At 36.4% G+C, this 21,135-nt stretch overlaps 1 protein-coding gene across 1 annotated transcript; it reads right to left on the bottom strand.

The window, feature by feature from the left end:
- Positions 1-7,905: 7,905 nt before the first annotated feature.
- On the bottom strand, positions 7,906-20,055 carry LOC118624199 (NKG2-A/NKG2-B type II integral membrane protein-like). Its single transcript, XM_036252262.1, has 6 exons — positions 19,815-20,055; positions 19,347-19,442; positions 18,819-18,872; positions 18,112-18,263; positions 15,748-15,848; positions 7,906-8,042 (listed from the first exon to the last, which is right to left on the bottom strand). Exons 1-6 carry the CDS (start codon positions 19,999-20,001, stop codon positions 7,916-7,918), a joined length of 717 nt encoding a protein of 238 aa, XP_036108155.1. The 5' UTR covers positions 20,002-20,055; the 3' UTR covers positions 7,906-7,915.
- Positions 20,056-21,135: the final 1,080 nt, after the last annotated feature.

Raw genomic sequence — 21,135 nt, forward strand, 5'->3', positions numbered from 1 at the left:
CAATAGTTTGACCTTTATGATAACGGTCACAACAATCATTAATTTCCAAACTTATCTTCTCAATTTCTCTCTCCTAGTTCTTAGAATTCCTTCATTTATTTTATTATTCTTAAATGTTACTTAGACTTCCCTTGGCAAAAATAATGTCTCTGTGAAGGTTAGAACATTAAACAATATTGAACTATATCACCATGGCAGAGATTAAATCATTACATAACTACTAATTTTAATTGTTGTTGATTCATTTTCTAATCATAATTAATTGTCTGTATTTTAATAGGACTATTTGTTGTACATGACAAAAGTCCAAGTCTAACTATATAGGGGAAAAGCAAAGGTAACTTAAAAAATTATTTCCCTTATTAAAAAAATGGAAGAGCCAGAAAAAGTAGACTTTTAAAGGCAATTAAATGATACATAGCATCAAAAGAAAAACAACTTTACAGCATGATATTCTGATTTATATATATTGCAAAATAATTACAATAGGTTCAGCTAATGTCCATCTTCTCATATAGATAAAATAAAAAGAAAATAAAGAAGATACAGTGTATTTACTACCCACCTATTAATCTATAGTAGCCATCTAGGTTATCAGATAGACTGCTGTGGTATCACAGAGCTGGTGTCAAGCAACCCTTGTTTTATAAAACCTTTGACATAAGATCCTCTGATGGAAGGCAGCATTCAAGTTACACATATGATCACTGAAGAATTCCAACCTTTGCTCAACACATTGATGAACTGAAAAGAAAGACACAGCAACTTCCAGTAACAGTGTTCTTCCAAAAATATTCGGCAGAGAGAGTTTCTCCGCCATTTCGTGGTGACAATGCCCAGCTGGGGCAGACATCCGCAAAGTTAGACCAACCAACCCCGGTCGCTTTCAGTCCTGTGGGCCCTCATCTGGCCCCAGTGCAAAGGTGGTATTTTATGATGAAGTGGATGTCAAGAGGGCCTGGAGACTATTTCTACTCCTGCCCTTGTGGCAATAACTTCTTCATCACCAGAGAGGATTTGGAAAATAGGAAAGACATGGCAACATGTCCCAGCTGCTCTCATTATAAAAGTGGCTTATGGCCCTGGCCAGTGGCTGAGTTGGTTGGAAGGTAGTCCTATCCACCAAAAGGTTGCAGGGTCCTTTCCCAGTCAGGGCACATACCTAGGAAGCAGGTTCAGTCTGGGTCAGGGCTCATATGAGAGGCAACCAATGATGTGTCCGTCTCTCTTTTTCTTACCCACTTCTTTCTTTCGATTAAAAAAAAAAAAATCAATAAAAACATATCCACAGGTGAGCATTAAACAAAACCACAAACAAGTGAGTGGCCTTTTTTTGCCTGCCAGCAGCATGGATGTGTGTACCATTAACTGAGATAAAATAAATCACCAAAAATGTGTGCAGGAAGTATTTGGTACATTATATTGTTATCAGAGAAAATGGGGGGGGGTCCTCTTCCCCGTGGGTGCAGCTGGGGGTGCACTTTTTATGATATCTCGAGAAAAAGAATATTCTGAGACTTGCAAGAGAGAATGAGTGATTTTTATTTACATACAATTCAATGAATCCCTGTGTTTCTCAAGTCCCATTTCCCTTAGTCCAGTCATAGAAGATGTGTAGCTGGGGTTTCAGTAAAACTAGAATCAAAGCCAGTGTCCAGAGTTTGCTTTCCATGTTGAAGCCAGGTCCAGTTCAGCATCAGGCTAGTTACAGTCCATGGTGTGTGGGGGTCCTCAGGGCCATGGGCCACACGGGAGAATACCAGGAAGCCAAGCATCAGCCATGAGCCAAGAGGAACCAAGAGAACACAAGAGCATAAGAGATCAAAGTCCTTTGTTCAGGGAGTTAAGTATCCCAGCTTTCTATGGGCTTTTAGTGGCCACACCCATTCTTACCAATGACCTCTGTTCCCAGTTGTGACTGACTACAAGCACCTTCCCTATGTCTCCCCAACTCTACTGGACATGCATCTATCTTCCCTTTGTCCAGTCCCCTTCCCTCAGTGCTTTGCAGGAAACATGTCTATAATGTTTGGCCTTCCCTTTGTTCCTTTTATATTATTAATAATTAGCTAATTACAATGGTATCAATATGAAGCATTATGTGGCATATTCATTATGTGATGAGGAATCTCATTGCCATTTGGGACACTGTCACCCCAGAAGTAATCCACACTTGCTTTGGAATAAGTAATGACTCAGAAACAGAGCAGGTGCTGACTCTGTTAGAGATGAGCTACAGAAAGAAACAAACTGTCCCATATTCAAGTGTTTACAGCTTTGTAGATACTGATGGTGTTAGCTCCCTTGGTTAATGATGAATTTCAAACAAGAGCAGAGACTTTTGATATAGGTTTGTGAGTTCAGAAGAGCAGAAAGAAAAGTGGCTCAAGTCCAAACATTTCAGGAGAAAAGAAACATAAATGGCAAACAGTGATCAGTGATAAGCTGTAATTATGGGAACAAATTTGTTTCCAAAACAACTGAGTCACCAAATTTGTTAACTACAAAAAAATACATCAGGATTTATATAGTATATACCGGGTTCGGTACTATTCATGGTTTCAGGCCTCTACTGGGAGTCTTGTAATGATCCCTTGTAGACATGGGGGAAACTACTGTAAAGCTCAGTAGTGTTAGGTATAGTCATGTTGTACATTACATCCTTAGTATTTATTTATCTTACAGCTAAACCTTGTACCTTTTGACCACCTTTCCTTTAATGCTTTGGTCCCCTACCACCCACCTTTGGCAACCACAGTCTGGTCTCTTTTTCTATGAGTTTGTTTTTTGTTGTCGTTGATTTTAGATTCTATTTATGAGATCATATGGTATATGATGACTATAGCTTTATAGTAAGCTTGAAATCAGGATGTGTGATACCTCCTGCTTTTTTTCTTTTTCTCAGAGTTCTTTGACTACTCAAGGGCTTTTGTGGTTGCATATAAGTAGGCGTGGTCTTTTCTACCACAGGAATCTTGACAAGGACTACATTAACTCTATAGATGGTTTTTGGTAGTACTGGCAATTTAACAATATTAATTCTTCCAATAAATAAACATGAACTACCTTTCCATTTATTTGTGTCTTCAGTTTCTTTCATCAATGTCTTGTAGTTTACCACGTAGAGATCTTTTTCCTCCTTAGATAAATGTATTCATACATATTTTATTGTTCTTTGTTAAAATGTATTATTAACAGTATTACAGATGTCCACCATCTTCCTCCTTTGTCCCCATCCACCTAGGCCCCGCCCCGCCCCACCCCAGGTTTTCCCCACACTATTGCCTGTATCTATGGGCTATGCATATATACACATATGTTCTTTAGTTCATCTCTTCCTATACCATCCACACCATCCCACCGCTGAGATCTGTCAGTCCGTTCCATGCATCCATGCCTCTGGTTTTATTTTTTGTGTCAGTTTATTTTATTCATTAGATTCCACATATAAGTGATATCAAGTGATATTTGTCTTTCTCTGGCTTATTTAGCTTAGCATAATAATCTTCAGGTCTATCCATGCTATTACAAATAGCAAGCACTCCTTCTTTTTATAGCCACAAAGTATTCCATTGCGTCAATGTACCACAGCTTATTATCCTTCGATTTTATTGTTCTTGATGCTATTGTAAATGGAATCAATTTCTTTATTTCTTTGTCCGAAGTTTTGTTGTTAATGTATAGAACTGCTATTGATTTTGTGTCCAAACCATTAGCCGTGTTTTTATTTTAAATCTGTATGTACCTAGTAAGTTCAATATATGTAAAAATGTAAAGAAGTAAGTAATCATAAAGGGAGATTCAAGTGATTTTCTCTTACTTATCAAAGAAGCAGGTACATCAGAAATACTATACAAAGTTTTAAACAGACAATTAACCAGTTCACATACACACATATACACACACTATATATATATATATAATATATATACTCAATTTTTTAAGTTTACATGAAAATATTAAAAAATGTACTGTACTGTATACTTATATTTCCAAGAATGTTATTATAAAATATATAAAACTGTGGTATAACTGCAGTAGCCACTCACCAAGTTGGGCAAGTAAGTACATAAAATATGGGTATTCAAATTTAAATTCGAATTAAAAATAAATAAAAATTTAAGATAGGTTTCCTTTTCACACTAGCCACATTTCAAAGAGATGCAGAACACTTACAGCTTCACAGGAAATAGTTTCTGACAACAGTTTACCAGAAATAACCCAAAATTTGGGTCAATAACCCAAAATTTATAAATTCTTACATGGTTTTAAACTCAGTAATAAATTTCTAAATAACATAGGGGCCAAAAAACTGATCACAATGAGGTCACAATTTTTATATGAATTACAAGAAAAATATAACAGCAAAAGTCTGTCTTGTGAAATATTGATTGCCTAAATACATATATTATCCCTCCCCCCAAAATTGGTACATTTTCACAATAGAATACTATGTGGCTGTAAAAAAAAAAAAAAAAAAGCAGGCACTCTTACTTTTTGTGACAGCATGGTTGGACCTAGAGATTATTATACTAAATTAAATAAGTCAGTCAGTGAAAAATAAATACCATATGATCTCACTTATATGTGGAACCTAATGAACAAAATGAACTGACAAACAAAATAGAAACAGAGGCATGGATGAACCGACTGACAGCAGTCATAGGGGAGGAGGGACAGACAGACTGAATAAAGGAAGGTGAAGGGATTAGCCAAAGAACATATAGGCATAACCCATAGGTGCAGACAACAGTGTGGTGATAGTCAGAGAGAAGGGGCAGGGGGTGAGGACTGGGTGGAGGTGGGCAAATGTGGGGGTGGGGGAATGGGGACATCTGTAATAGTGTAAACTATAAAAATAAAGTTAAAAAAAAAAGAAAGAAATCCAAGCATGCATCTCAAGAAACTAAAAATGGAAAAGCTAAAATTATGGAAAATGAAATCCAAATGAAGACAGAAATACACACAAAAAATAAAAAATCAAGAAAAATAACAAAATTACAGGAGAGAGGATCAACAAGGTCAAAGTTATCCTCATTGATAATTATAAAATTGATAGATGACTGTTGTAAAAAATTACAAAAGCACATATCTTTTATATCTAGAATATGGAAAAAGCATTATCATATTTAACAATATTAAGCAGATAATAAAGCCATATTATGAATATATTTTAACATCTGTCTTAAATAGAGAATTATGGAAATGTAGTGCAAAAATACAAACCTCAGTACATCTGGCATGCATTACAGGAATTTAGTTCATTTTATAAACTTTCCTACAAAAGCATTCTTTAAGCTCCGATGGAATCAGTAGTGAAAATAACATTGAAAATATACCAGTACTCTTATACAAAGGCTTCCAGGTAATAGAAAAAGAGGAATGCCTTCCAATATTGCCTTGATATTAAAATGTGTCAAGTACAGCCCTGGCCGGTTTGGCTCAGCGCTTAGAGCGTCGGCCTGCGGTCCAGAGAGACCTAGGTTCAGTTCCTGCTAAGGGTGCAAACATCGGTTGCAGTTTGTCCCCGGCCCTGGTTGGTCATGTGGGTGGCAGCCACTCGATATGTCCCTTTCACGTCGATGTTTCTCTCTTTCTCTCTCTCTCTCTCTCTCTCTCTCTCTCTCTCTCTCTCTCTTCCTCCCACTCTGTCTGGACAAAAATGAAAAAATGTCCTCAGGAGAGGATTAAAAAAAAATGTGCCAAGTACATAACATAAATAAAAACTCATTCTAAACTTTTTGTGAATGTGGTTGAAGAAAAGCAACTGAATCTAAGTGTAATATATGCACTGAATTTTAAACTACAAACGATCATTGATATTTTATTTTAGAAATGCAAGATTGGTTTAACATTTGAAAGAAATAAAGGTAGTTTACTTTATTAACACTATACGCAGAAAACATTTATAACTCCAACTGATACAAAAATAATAAAAACGTAATATCAATTGATTATTAAATCTATTAGAAAATAACAATACTATGAAATTGCTTTACTATGAGAAAAGATTGATGAAGTAACTTTAAAACAAACTCATACTTAAGGATGAAACGTTTAGTATTTTTTCCCCAAATAGAGAAGGATACAATTACAACTTTTACCATCTTCACTATCAACACTGGAAATAAAATCCTAGCCTGTGAGAATAAATCAAGAAAAAAAAAATTGCAACCAAGAAAAAAGAAGTAAAATAACTGTTTGCCTTTTGACCCATGGATCCCACTTCTGGGCATATGTCCTAAAATACTGAAACGCCAATCTTAAAGAATATATTCACCCTTATGTTCACAGAAGTGTTATTTACAATAGCCAAGATCTGGAAACAGCTCAAGTGCCCATCAGTAGATGAGTGGATAACAAAAGCTGTGGTACATTTACACAATGGAATACTATGGAGCTGTAAAAAAAAAAAAAAAACTTTTGCATTGGTATGGGTAGACCTGGAGATTATGTTAAGTGAAATAAATCAGTTGGTAAAAGGCAAATACCATATGATCTCACATATATGTGGAATATAATGACCAAAATAAACTGATGAACAATATAGAAACAGAAACTTGGATACATGGAACAGACTGGCAGCTGTGCAGAAAGGAGGGGAGATGGGATGAAAAATGATGAAGGGATTAGCCAAAAAACATATATGCATAACCTATAGACACAGACAACAGTGATGGCCGGAGGAAAAGCGGGTTAGCAGGGGAGTTAGGCAAAGGGGGAAAATTGGGACATCTATAATAGTGTGAACAATAAAAATAAAGTTAAAAAATAACTTTATATAAACTATTCAGATGAACATATATTTGAAATGATAAAATTAATACAAAAAATCAACATGTAAACCTTAATTGTATTTGTATTTGAAGCAACAAAAATAACTATAAAGAACATTTTAAAATAAGTATGCCATTTACAAAGTCATGACTATGAATTACTCATATTTCTTTAAAACTTTAATACAGAAACATCCAAAATATAGTAGAGAAATTAAAGGAAACTTAATACATGGAATGATAAAGCATGATATTGATTGGAAGAGTCGATATTGTAAAATGACTAATCAGTATAAATCACTTAAGTTTCAGTGCAGTCCCAAACACAACCCCAAGTGATTTCTTAATGGTTTTATTGAGATGTCATTTATAAAGCATAAAATTTACCCATTTAGAGTTATATATACCAGTGATTTTTAGCATATTTACAGAGTTTGCAACCATCAAAACTTTAAAATTTTTTTCAATTTAATTTTTATTATTTTAATTAATTTTTGTTACAGATGTTTCTCCTTTTCCCCCCATTGACACCCTCCTCCCGATCCTGCCTGTCCCCTCACAGCATTGTTGTCCATGTCCATTGGTTATGTTTATATGCATATAAGTTATTTGGTTTATTTCTTCCCTCCCTCTAGCCCCCCTCCTCTAAAGTTTGTCAGTCTGAACCCTACTTCTATGTCTCTGGGTCTATTTTGTTCATCAACTTATATTGTTCATTATTCCACATTTAAGTGAGATCGTGTGATATTTGTCTTTCTGTGACTGGCTTTAGACCCCAAAAGAAGCAGTCTACCAATGAGCAGTCATTTCCTATTTCCACGTGCCCTCAGCCCTTGGCAACCAGTAATCCACTTTCTGTCTCTGTGTGTTTGCCTATTCTTGATATTTCATTGACTCACACAACATATGATATTTTAGAAAAGTTGGATGCCACAAATATTATGTTGCACAAAAAAATACCAGGCACTAAAAATAATGATATTTGTACTTTTGGATGTGTTTAGTATTTTCCAATAATTGTTACAGAAAATTTTTTGACATTATTAGAAAAAAATAAAATAATTCACTTGGAGACTTATGTGATCATAATATAATACATCTATTTCATGAAAAATAGAGTTACCCAACAGAATCCAAACTCAGGTGTTTTCATGGTAAAGCTTATGCTTGCAACTATACATTTTTTGAGATTCACAAATGCTTGATGAGAAGCCATTTGAGATTAGCAGGGCACAGTGATCATTACCAGATGATGAGTCTGATATCCTGTGATGGAGAAAAATGCATAATTTTGTTGTTATAGTGTATGAGGACAATCCAGGAAAAAATAAATAACATTTTCATGTAAAGGTAATACAAGTATATTTTGAAAATGGATATTGAGGACTAGGCTGAGAAGATGACGGCTGGCAGGACCAGAGGAAGGGTGAGTGTGTGAGAGAGTGAGCAAGTGTGTGAGAGTATGAGTGGACATGAAGGTAGACAACCAAACCCCAGCAGTGCAGAGCCACAGAGCAGATAGTTCCTGTGTGGACGGGAGCAGCCGGATACCTTGGTAAGCTGCCCTTCAGGGCCCTTCTCCCTGCACTGCCAGGAGGTCCCACCATTTTGGAAGATCCTGGGTCTTCTCTGGAAGGAGGCAGTGGGAACGGCTAGGGCCCAGCAACCTGAGCCCAACAGCGCACCTGGCACCATTGGACCAGTGGACACTCTGTGTCAACTGAAACCAGTGCATAGTAGTGGAGCTCCCAAGGCACTGGTTTCAGAAGCCACAGATAGCCGGAGCCCAGCATCATCCCCCATAGTAGCAGTAAACAAAGCAAACAGAATCGAGATATACTACCAGCAACAGAGGCTGGGGAGCAGACATCCATCCCCAGGCAACAGAAGCACAGACAAGCAGCTGACACCCATCCCCAAAAATTACAGCAAAAGCTGAGAAGGAGTTGAGCCCCATGGGGCAGCAGCACTCCCCAGCCTCCAGCTGCGGGGGACCTGGGGCTCCGCAGAGGCCTGTGCAGTCCAGTAGCCCACAAGAGCAGTGGGAAGCCGGAGCCCAAGAAAGACTGTTGCCATACAACTGCCCGCCTGCAGAACCTGCGGGGGGCGGAGGGGGAGTGCACCAGAGAGGCCTGTGTGACCCAGCAGGGACTATGCGATCTAGTTACCCACCAGACCTGTGGGGTGCCAAAGCAGCAGAGAGGCCTGTGTGACCCAGCAGGGACTGTGCCATCCAGTTAACCATGGGACCTGTGGGGTGCTGAAGCACTACAGAGGCCTATGCAACCAAACAGCCCATAACATAGGCACAGAGCCATGTCCCCAAAGGGACTGTGCGATACAGTTACCTGCGGGACCTGTGGGATGCAGGGGCACCAGAAAGGACTGTGTGACCCAGTTGCGTACAAGATAGGCTTAGATGATGTGAAAATGGAGGCAGAGGGAATAGAAGCTACACAGAGGATTTCCCAGGACCAAAAGAGAATTACAACTAAAAGACAAATCCTTGGAAAAAAGCAACAGCAAATCAGCAGAACAGGACCATATAACCAGAGACACTGGTAGGATCTGCAGAGGTGCGAGAGGGTGGCAGGCTAGGAGCCCACAAACAACAGCAGTCTTAGCTGTAAGTAGTGCCCTTGGGGAATAAAGACCAAGCCTACTCCAAAGCGCAGAGAGCCAGGACAGAGCGCTAAAATAGCCATAGCCACTCACCTGGGGGCTATGGCAGAGGGAGGGCAGACTGGGCTGGAACTCTGTGGGGACACCCAAAATTTGGAGGGCACTCACAGTTTTTGCTGATTTGCGGCCACAAAGGACAGTGGCCAGAGTGCTCCTTCCCACAGCTGTGGGGAAAAGCAGCAGCACCTTCCCCCACCTCAGACATTCAGCCTTTCCAGGTGAGCCTTAATGAAAATTGAGGCTCATTAACAACCAGGATCTATCTCACCCTCTGGAAATCCTCTTATGCAGAACACCAGGGCTACATTTCAAGGCACTGAGTAACTAAGACTAAGAGCCACCAGGAAAATGCTAGAGGATAACTGAACCTTTCCTGGGCTTGTAAATCTACCCAGGAAAGTAAGACTTGACAGTGGTGTTTAACGTGGGCTCATCCAAGCTCATCCAAACTCAATAGAGGGAGCCACAAACAGCAGAACACCAACACCCACAGGGAAAATTTGGCAGGTTCCAAAACCCACTGAGATAGCCAAAATGGTGAAACAGAGAAACAAATCTCAAATGAAAGAACAAGAGAACTCTATTGAACATGAGATCAATGAAATGCAGCTGAGCAAATGATCAGAAGTAGAGTTTAGAGCCATGATCTAGAGGAAGATCAACAACATGAGTAAGGACATCAGCACCATAACTAAAGATATAGAAACATTGAAAACCAACCAAGTGGAAATGAAAAATGACATAGCAGAAATTAGGAACACATTGGAAGGACTAACTATAGAGTAGAGGAAGCTGAGGACCGGATCAGTGAATTAGAAGACAGGGTAGAAAAAATCAACGAATCAGAAAACGAAAAGGAAAAAACAATTTAAAAAAACAGGAAGACAGCTTAAGAGAACTGCGGGACAACTGGAAACGTAATAACATTTGCATCATAGGTGCCCCCGAAGAGGAAGAATATGGGCAAGGGTTAGAGAATATATTTGAAGAAATAGTGACAAAAAAACTTTCCTAAATTGGTGAAGGAAGAAAGTATTCAAGTTTAAGAAGCACAGAGAGCCCCCAGTAAGAAGAACCCAAACAGGCCCACACCAAGACACATAGTAATTGAAATGTCAAAAATTAAAGACAAAGAGACAATCCTAAAAGCATCAAGAGATAAAAACAGGTTACCTAAAAAGGAAACCCCATAAGGCTCTCAGCTGACTTCTCAACAGAAACACTATAGGCCAGAAGGGAGTGGCATGAAGTAATCAAGGTCATAAAAATCAAAGATCTGAATCCAAGACTACTCTATCCAGCAAGGCTATCATTCAAAATAGAAGGTCAAATAAAGAGCTTCCCAGACAAAAAAAAAAGGCTAAGGAAATACATTAGCACCAAACCAGCACTGCAAGAAATGTTAGAAGGATTGCTGTAATTAGTAGAAGAAATAGGAAGAAAAATAGAACCACACTAAACAAAAATGGCAATAAATAAGTACGTATCAATTATCACCTTAAATGTGAATGATTTGAATTCTCTGATAAAAAGACAAGAGTAGCTGACTGGATAAGAAAGTATGACTCACATATATGTTATTTATAAGAGATCCACCTCACAACAAAAGACTCACATAGGTCGAAAGTGAAGGGATGGAATAAAATCTTTTAAGCAAATGGAAAGGAAAAAAAAATTGGGGTAGCAATACTCATATCTGATAAAGTAGATTTCAAAATAAAGGCCATAACTAGAGACAAAGAAGGCCACTACATAATATTGAAAGGATCTATCCAAGGAAGATATAACGTTGGTAAACATATATGCACCCAATATAGGAGCACCAACATATCTTAAAAATCTTTTGGAGGACTTCAAAGGAGAAATCAACAGCAATACAATCATAGCAGGGGATTTCAATTCCCCGCTGACATCACTGGATAGATTATCTAGACAAAATTTAACAAGGAAACACAGACTCTAAATAGTGCTAGATCAAATGGATTTTATAGATATCTATAGAGAATTACATCCCAAAAGTAGAGAATTCACATTCTTTTCAATGCATATGGGACATTCTCAAAGATAGACCACATGTTAGGGCAAAAACTAAGTCTCTACAAGTCGAAGAATATTGAAATCATATCAAGCATCTTTTCAGATCACAATGGCATGAAGCTAGAAATCAATTGCAACAAGAACTTGCAAAGACATTTGAGAACTTGGAGGCTAAATAGCATGTTATTGAACAATGAATGGGTTACCATGGAGATCAAGGAAGAAATCAAAAATTTCCTGGAAACCAATGAAAATGAACACACAACAACACAAAATCTATGGGATGCAGCAAAAGCAGTTCTGAGAGGGAAGTTCACAGCACTACAGACCTACCTCAAGAAACAAGAAAAATTTCTAACACACTATCTAACCTCACACCTTAAAGAATTAAAAAGCAAACAAAAAGCAAACCCCAGAGCAAGTAAAAGGAAGGAAATAGTAAAGATCAGAGCAGATATAAATGACATGGAGACCCAAAAAACAATTCAAAGGATCAATGACAGAAAAAGCTGGTTTTTTGAAAAGATAAAAAAGATTGATGGACCCTTAGCTAGACTCACCAAGAAACAAAGAGAGAGAACCCAAATACACAAAATCAGAAATGAAAGACAGGAAATCATAACTGACACCACAGAAATACAAAGAATTGTTAACAAATATTTTGAACAATTATATGGCAACAAATTTGAGAATCTAAGAGAATTGAACAAATTTCTAGAAACACATAGTCTCCCAAAACTAAACTGAACTGGGAATAGATACAAAACTTGAACAGACCAATAACAACAAAAGAAATTGAAGATGTAATCAAGATTGTCCCAGCAAACAAAAGCCGAGGCCCAAATGGATTCACGGGAGAATTTTACCAAACATTCAAAGAAGAACTAATACCCATTCTCCTCAAACTACTGCAAAAAATTCAATAAGAAGAAAGACTTCCAAACTCATTTTATGAGGCCAGCATAATTCTAATTCCAAAATCAGAAAAACAAACTACAAAGAAAAAAAGTTCAGACTAATATCCCTGATGTACATAGATGTCAAAATCCTGAAAAAATACTAGCAAGTCGAATCCAGCAATACATCAAAAAAATTATTCACCATGACCAAGTGGAATTTTTCCCAGGGATGCAAGGGTGCTACAATATTTGCAAATCAATAAATGTGATACACCACATAAACAAAATGAAAGATAAAATCATATGATCATATCAATAGATGCTGAAAAAGCACTCGACAAAATGCAGCACACATTTCTGATAAAAACACTCAGCAATCTGGGAATAGAGGAATCATATCTTGACATAATAAAGGCCATATATGAAAGACCTACAGCCAACATCATATTCAATGGGCAAAAATTAGAAGCATTTCCCTTGCCTGGGCCAGTTTGGCTCAGCGCTTAGAGCATGGTCCTGTGGTCCAGAGAGACCTAGTTCAGTTCCCTCTAGGGGCATGTACTTTGGTTGCAGTTTGTCCCCAATACTGGTTGGGTCATGTGGGTGGCAGCCACTCGATGTGTCCCTTTCACATCGATGTTTCTCTCTCTCTCTCTCTCCGTCCCTCTTTATATCAATAAAAAAAATGGAAAAATGTCCTCAGTGAGGATAAAAAAAAAATTAAAAGCATTTCCCTTAAGAACAGGAACAAGACAGGGATATCCAGTTTCGCCACTTATTTAACATAGTACTGGAAGTCTTAGCCATAGCAATCAAACAGGAAGAAAAAATAAAGGGTATCCAAATTGGAAAGGAGGAAGTGAAACTGTCATTATTCGCAGATGACATGATACTATATAGATACTATATAGTCTTTGTAGAAAACCCCAAAGACTCCATCAAAATTTCACTAGACTTTATAACTGAATTTGGCAATGTAGCAGGATACAAAATTAACGTCAAGAAATCAATGGCATTCTTATACACCAATGATGAACTCACAGAAACTAGGAAAACAATCCTATTTACCATCATGGCAAAAAAATTAAGATACCTAGGAATAAACTTAACCAAAGAAATAAAGGACCTATTCACAGAAAACTACAGGTCATTGAAAAAAGAAATAGAGGAAGATATAAAAAAAGTGGAAGCACATACCTTGTTCATGGATTGGAAGAATTAACATCATAAAAATGTCCATACTACCCAAAGCAATTTATGGAGTCAATGCAATCCTCATCAAAATACCAACGACATACTTCACTGAACTAGAACATATACTTAAAAAGTTCATATGTAGCTGTGGCTGGATTGGCTCAGTGGTTAGAGGGTCGGCTTGCGGTCCAGAGAGACCTGGGTTCAGTTCCCACTAAGGGCGTGTACCTAGATTGCAGTTTGTCCCGACCCTGGTTGGTCGTGCAAGTGGCAGCCATTCGATGTGTCCCTTTCACATCGATTTTTCTCTGTCTCTCTCTCTCTCTCTCTCTCTCTCTCTCTCTCTCTCTCTCCCTCCCTCCCTCCCTCCCTCTCTATCTGAACCAAAAAAAAATGTCCTCAGGTGAGGATAAAAAAAAAAAGAAAAAAGTTCATGTGGAACCAAAAAAGACCTCGAATAGCCACAACAATCTTGAAAAAAACAAAAACAAAAAAACAAAGTTGGAGGGATCACATTTCCAGATTTCAGGTTATTCTTCAAAGCCACTGTAACCAAAACAGCCTGGTACTGGCATAAGAACAGGCAGATAGACCAATGGAACAGAATAGAAAACCCAGAAATGGACCCAAGGCAATATGCTCAATTAATATTTGACAAAGGTGGCCAGAGCATACAGTGGAGTAAAGACAGCCTCTTTAATAAATGGTGTTGGGAAAATTGGACAGCTACATGCAAAAAATGAAACTAAACCATCAACTTACACCATACATAAGAAAAAACTCAAAATGGATAAAATACTTAAATGTGACTTATGAATGCATAAAAATCTTAGAAGAAAATGTAGGCAACAAAATTTCAGACATCATACACAGCAGAATTTTCACTGATACATCACCTAAGGCAACAGAAACAAGGAAGAAAATGAACACATGGGACTACATCAAACTTAACAGCAAAAGAAACAACCACCAAAATGGAAAGGCAACAAACTCTAAGGGAGAACATAATTCCCAATGAAACATCAGATAAGGGGTTAATTTCCAATATATATAGAGTGCTCATACAACTCAACAAAAGGAAGACAAAGAACCCAATTTAAAAATGGGCAGAGGAACTAGACACCTTTCCAAAGAGGACTTACAAATGGCTAAGAGACATGAAGAAATTCTCAACATCCCTAATCATCAGAGAGTTGCGAATTAAAACAATGAGGTATCACCTCACACCTGTCAGAATGGCCGCCATCAACAAATCATCAAACAACAAGTGTTGGTGAGGGTATGGAGAAAAGGGGACTCTAGTACACTGCTGGTGGGAATACAGACTGGTGCAGCCACTATGGAAAACAATATGGTGTTTCCTCAAAAAATTAAAAATTGAACTTCCATTTGACCCAGTGATCCCGCTTCTAGGAATATACCCTAAGAAGCCTGAAACACCAAGAATATATGTACCCCCATGTTTGTAGCAGCACTATTTACAAGAGCTAAGATCTGGAAACAGCCCAAGTGTCCATCAGTAGACGAATGGATAAAAAAGCGGTGGTACATATACACAATGGAGTACTATGCAGCTGTAAGAAAGAAAGATCTCTTATCTTTTGAGACGACATGGATGGACCTGGAAAGTATTATTCTAAGTGAAACAAGCCAAACAGAGAAAGACAAGTATCATATGATCTCACTTATTTGTGGAATATAATGAACATAACAGTCTGAGGAATGGGGTAGTCTCAGAGACATGGAAGCGGGGTACAGACTGACAATCCCCAGAAGAGGGGGTGATGGGAGAGAGAAACCACAGAACTTACATGCATGTATGCATGAACAATGGACATGGACAACAAAGCTGGGGACAGGGCAGGGATTGAGGGGGAGGGCATATCAGTAGGGGGAAAAGGAGAAATATCTGTAACAAAAATAAATTAATTAATATAATAAAATTAAACTAAATTAAAAATGAAAAAATATGTATAATGATATTCTTCATATAATGTTAATAAGATTGGTTATTAGGGAGACTGGGTAGTTATTTAATATCAACATTTCATTGACTTTGAACATCATTTTTCATGTTTATAATTCGAGTTAAAAATGTATTAATAATACTCTTCTGAATTGTTCTTTTATACTTTTGCATTAAAAAAAAAACAACTTACTTTTTTTTGAAAGCTGAACCATTTGTCAACATCCAAGGATGATCACTACCGTTGCGATAGACTCCAATCCATAATGGAGGTGATATGGAATTCAGAAATTTCTATCCCCAAATAAAGAATTTTAATTTAAATAATCATTATAAAAGTTTGTATTAATTGTTTTAATGCAAGTATTGTTTCATAGGATCATTCATTTTGAGAATGAAATGAGTGTGTTGGATCTTAATATAACACAAAAGATACATTAAGATTTTTATTAAAATATATTGAAATCACTTTTCATAAAGTCAATAACTTCCAGCAATGTTTGTGCATTTTATTTAAAATTAATTCTTAAACATTTATATTTAGTGGTTTCATGCTTTTTCTTAGTTTAATAAAGAAAACTCTGATTCATGACATTTAGTAGCACCTGGGCTGACGAAACTAGCATAGCAAAGCTTTAAATGTTTCCAAATACTTATTTAAAGTATTTGATATCATGACTAAATCAATGTAGTTTTCTACTATGTTTCTCAGAGATCAGGTTTTTTAAAAAAAATAAGGGATTGTAATTAAGGAAATAAATGACATGAAAGCCAAAAATTTGTTTTTTTGTGTCCCACACTATTCTTTAACCAGGTAAGACCTGAATTGATCTGTTTCTGTATTGGTGAACTGTAACGGTCCAGACTCATGAGTCTCTGCTAACTATAAATATAAATTCTGAAACTGATGAAAGGTACAAGTAAAGGAGAACGCTGAAAGGTGGAAAGAGAAAGGGTAAAGGTTTGGCACCCCAGGATTGAGGAACAAGAGTGACAGGGTATCTCATATCCTTTCCCAACAGAAGAAGGTGGCTTAGGCCTGATGCTTCCCGATACCCAACCTAGAAATAGGAGGTGATTCAAAGAAGACATCCCTCCTCTGTGATACAGAGGGAATTCTGCCCAGAAACATCAGGCAAGCTTAAAAGGGTTATCCATCAAGATTTGTGTTAACAAAAACAATCAGAGGAAGTGCTTCTCCTTCCCCTAAAAGAAACTAGTGTAGGTGAGTTGGAGCTGGGACCAGCAAAGGGAATCTTATGACAAAAAGTAATGGATACAGCATGGCTCTTTATCCTGGAGGGCATAAGACACGTCCCCAATGAAAGGCATTTGATAGAATAAATTTTAATATGTTACACTCACATAACTCAACAGTGAAAATTAACAAGCTGCAGGTAAATGCAATATAGATAGAATGCAGCAAATATTGCACGGGAGTGAAAGGAGACAAGAAGAAAAGTGTATACTGTATAATTTCATTTTTTTGAGGTTAAACAAAGAGCCCCGGCCGGTTTGGCTCAGTGGTTGAAGCGTTGGCCTGTGGACCAGGGAGTCGCTGGTTTGGTACCCGCTAGGGGTATGTACCAGGAAAAAAAAAAAAAGAGACTATAATATTAAGTCAGCACAGTGGGTAAGTGATGAGGGAGAGGTAATAAGACAATACACAGGAGCAGGGCTGTGGAGGACTGCAAATTCTATATTGAGATCTGATTTGTAATAACATGGTTCTATTCCTTTTGTAATCAATCTGCTCTATTATGATATGTTTGGTTTCCTTGATATAAGGTAAAATTAAATAGCAAAGTTTATTTTTAAAAGCAAGCATTTATAGAATCACAGTTTTTTATGAAAAGTAAGACTAGAAATTAGCTTATGTGCATTAGTGGTTTAAAAAAACAATAAAATATTATATAGACTTTAAACTTTTTTAAAATTGATTTTAGGGAGGGAGGGGGGGGAGAGAGAGAGAGAGAAATATAGATTTGAGAGAGAAACGTTGATCTGTTGCCTCCCATAAGCACCCCGACTGGGGATCAAACCTGCAACCTAGATATGTGCCCTGACAGGGAATCAAACCAGTGACCTACTGGTGCATGAGTCAATACTCCAACCAATTGAGCCACACCAGCAAGTGCTATACAGACTTTAAATAGCTACAAATATAGCTCTGGCCAGTTTGGCTCAGCAGTTAGAACATCAGCCCATGGACCAAAGGATCACAGATTCTATTCCAGTTTAAGGCACGGTTTGATCCCTGGCCCTGGTGGGAGTTATGGAGGAGGTAACCAGTCAATGTGTCTCTCTCACTTGGATGTGTCTCTCTCACTTAGATGTCTTTCTCACATCAATCTTTCTCTCTCTCTCTGTCTCCCCCTCCCACTCTATCTGAAGATAAATGGGAAAATATCCTCAGGTGAGGATTTAAAATATAAATAAAACAAATAAATAAATAACTATAAATATGTACAAAAATATGGATGAATTCTACAAATGTAATATTGACTGAAACAAACAAACCTTTAACAAAGTGTATGAGAAATGTTTACTATCTTACCATTTCTTCTTCATTATCTATATAAAGCAGCTTAGAGTTCTTAGTAGTACAGGACAGCAAACTCTCATTCCATGCTTTATTTTCAGTACTAATATAATAGCAATTGTTGGAATATGTAAGCCACTCCTTTGGACAATGACCACAATGATTTGCTGAAGAAAGATTGTGAATTATTATACAATAACAATTTGAAGTTTAAAAATGAAAATGAACTTACATAATTGCATAGGTATAAACAGGTATATACATAATAAAGCTATGCATCCTTACAGGCTGGTACATATAAAACAAAACACACACACACACACACACACACACACACATACACACAGAAGGGAAAGGCTCTTATCCCCTAATTTATGTGCTCATATAAAGCAAATACACAAACAAAAATATCCACACTCTACAAGTCCTGAAAATCAATGTATGAAATCACTTTTTAAGAATAGTAAAATTATTTATCTCTTGTCATATTATAACAGTGTGAAGTTTGAGCCAACTGGCAAAAATGGGTATGATGATTTTAAATGAATATTTCTTTGTATAATTCTATTATAAGAATCACTCTTCTATAATCATAATTTATAAACATTTATAGCCCATTTTATAATTATGTTCCCCCAAAAAATCTATTATCACTTTTGCCCAGCCTAAGATAGAGACAAAATAAAAACTGTGCTAATATAAAAACTTTGAAAATTATGTACCTTTCTGGATCTTTGTATTCAGGGAAGAGTTGTTCTGCTCCAGTATTATAGTAGCTACAAAAATTAAAGTAATTCGTAAAATATTAACCTAAATAAATTATTTTTTTGTTTTTTACTTTAAAATGTGATATATTGTTTAGGATTAGAATAATCTGGAAAAAATGATTTTATAAAGAAAAGTTAATAAAGGAATAAAGATTTAGGGGAAATATTTCAAAAGTTTATAGGACCAAATTTCACCATCTCTTACAGTATTTGGTTTAACCAGTCTCAAAATAAATTTGTATTTTTCAATAAGATCTTTCAGTCTTCAAGCATATGTCCTGGAGTTATAAAATCAAAATATATGAATATATGTAAATATTCTCTACAATCATTTTATCATTTATGAGTTTAACAAATTCAAAATAACCATACCCTCTTTAGTTTAAAATAAAAGTTCTATTCCACAATATTATGAAGTGTTTAGGGGCACTGCTGATTATTAAAGTGAAAAGTTCCTTTATAATCTTTTAAATATTTATTTACAGGGAATAACAGCTATCGTCACCACAGTGAGCATCAAGACAAGGCAGATGATCCCTAGGACCCCAGCCATGAGCTTCTCTGGAGGTGATGGGCAAACTGCAGGGAGAGAAAAGAGAGACGGAGACAATTGGACAGTTTACACACAGAGAGAACCCATATGCACAGGGAATCGTATACATACGCTTGGATCCCAAAACCACATCTACCATTGTAATCTTCCTTTCAGAATAACCATTGCATTTTCAATAAATGTAATACTCCATGAGTTTTCGGTCAAAGAGTAAACTTTACAACAATTCTGAGTAAAATTAGTTCTCAGCTTTCATCTTAGAATACTGTATTCCAACTTCAAGCTCTGATTCTCACAAATGAAAAATATGGGAGCTTATTCCCTACTCTTTCCCACACCTCTGAATCCCAGCGGCATGTCCTAGAATGGTTACATTGTGTGTCTATTAAATGTGTTACCTTTGCCATGGTCATTCTTGTCATTCTTTTGAAGATCCTGAGAAGCATTTTGAAGATTTAATTCTGCATATGTTATTTCCTGCTCAGATACTAGAATGGAGCTGTTAGTGCCCTTAGGTTTCATTTGCTGTCTCTTTGCATATTTGGCCAAATTCAGTTCTGCGTAGGTTACTGTTTGGTTATTCATCTCTGGAGCTGGGTGGTGTTCGAGACTGTGCTCTAAGTTAAGTGACTTATGAATAAATGGTACATGCAATGAAGACATCCTTTTCAATAAAACTGGGTGGAGTAGAGCGTGACTATGGGGCTCATACCTGGTTGAAGAATCTAAAGTTCTGATTCTAAATTCCTTAGAAGTTTAAACAAGTGTCTCATGATAAAGTACATTTTTTTAAAGATACTCTACATTTGTTGATAGATTATTTGTTGGAGAAATAAAAAGACATAACTATTGAGGAATGTAGTGATACATGAATAATAATATCCTCATTCATTTAAAGTCAGATTCCACATAAATTTTTGACACCATTAGAATGCTTGTATTAAAAATTTAATGTTTTATTAGGAAAAAAGAAACAAAATATTTATGATAATATTGAAATCCAATAGTAAAACCAAGTGTTCTAGAGACGGAAAATAGTATTATTGGCCTATATATTAATTTCCTGCACTGAATTGTATTTATTAATGACCTAACATTTATTTATTGAAATGATTCCCAAAGGGTATTTAATTTGAATGGTTGAGTTCTGAGAAATAAGTTAAAATTTTTAAAAATATTTTATATGTTAGAAAATGTTTCATGACATATTAAAGTTATCTATAACCTAAAAAAAAATTTAAAAAGGACAACAAAAAAGATTTTTAAACAATAATTATTTTATAAAAGCAATTGATAATTGATTTAATGGGCATGATATGAACCCATAGATGATGAAGTATAGGTCATTTATAGAATAATATTGTTGCTAGAAAGTCACTTTAGTTGTTTAAGCATTTGCAATAATCCAGGTAATGTAATTTAATAATCCAGTCAATGGGCTCTCTAGTCAGAGACAGAAATTAATTATGACTTTGAAACTTATAATGTGTGACCTTTAAAAATTTACTTAGTGTCAAATAACTTACTAATCTACATTGCATGTAAAATTTAACACTCCACCTGACACAAATACTCTCAGTACATTTTAATTATCTTTATTATTTTAGTAACAATTCCATGTTATTATTTCTGATTCATATCAGTTATACCCTATAAAATAATTCAATAAGCAGGAGTCTCTTAATCAGTATGGTAGATCTTTTTTTGCAATGTTTGTTC

This window comes from Molossus molossus, unplaced genomic scaffold (assembly GCF_014108415.1).
Source record: "Molossus molossus isolate mMolMol1 unplaced genomic scaffold, mMolMol1.p scaffold_m16_p_10, whole genome shotgun sequence".
NCBI classification, from domain to species: Eukaryota; Metazoa; Chordata; class Mammalia; order Chiroptera; family Molossidae; genus Molossus; species Molossus molossus.

Coding starts and splice junctions, on each gene's coding strand:
- LOC118624199 (XM_036252262.1), bottom strand. CDS start 20,001: ATGAATAACCAAACAGTAACCTACGCAGAACTGAATTTGGCCAAATAT. Junction 19,443..19,814: donor CAAGAATGACCATGGCAAAG/GTAACACATTTA, acceptor CTCTCCCTGCAG/TTTGCCCATCACCTCCAGAG. Junction 18,873..19,346: donor GACGATAGCTGTTATTCCCT/GTAAATAAATAT, acceptor TAATTTTTGTAG/CTACTATAATACTGGAGCAG.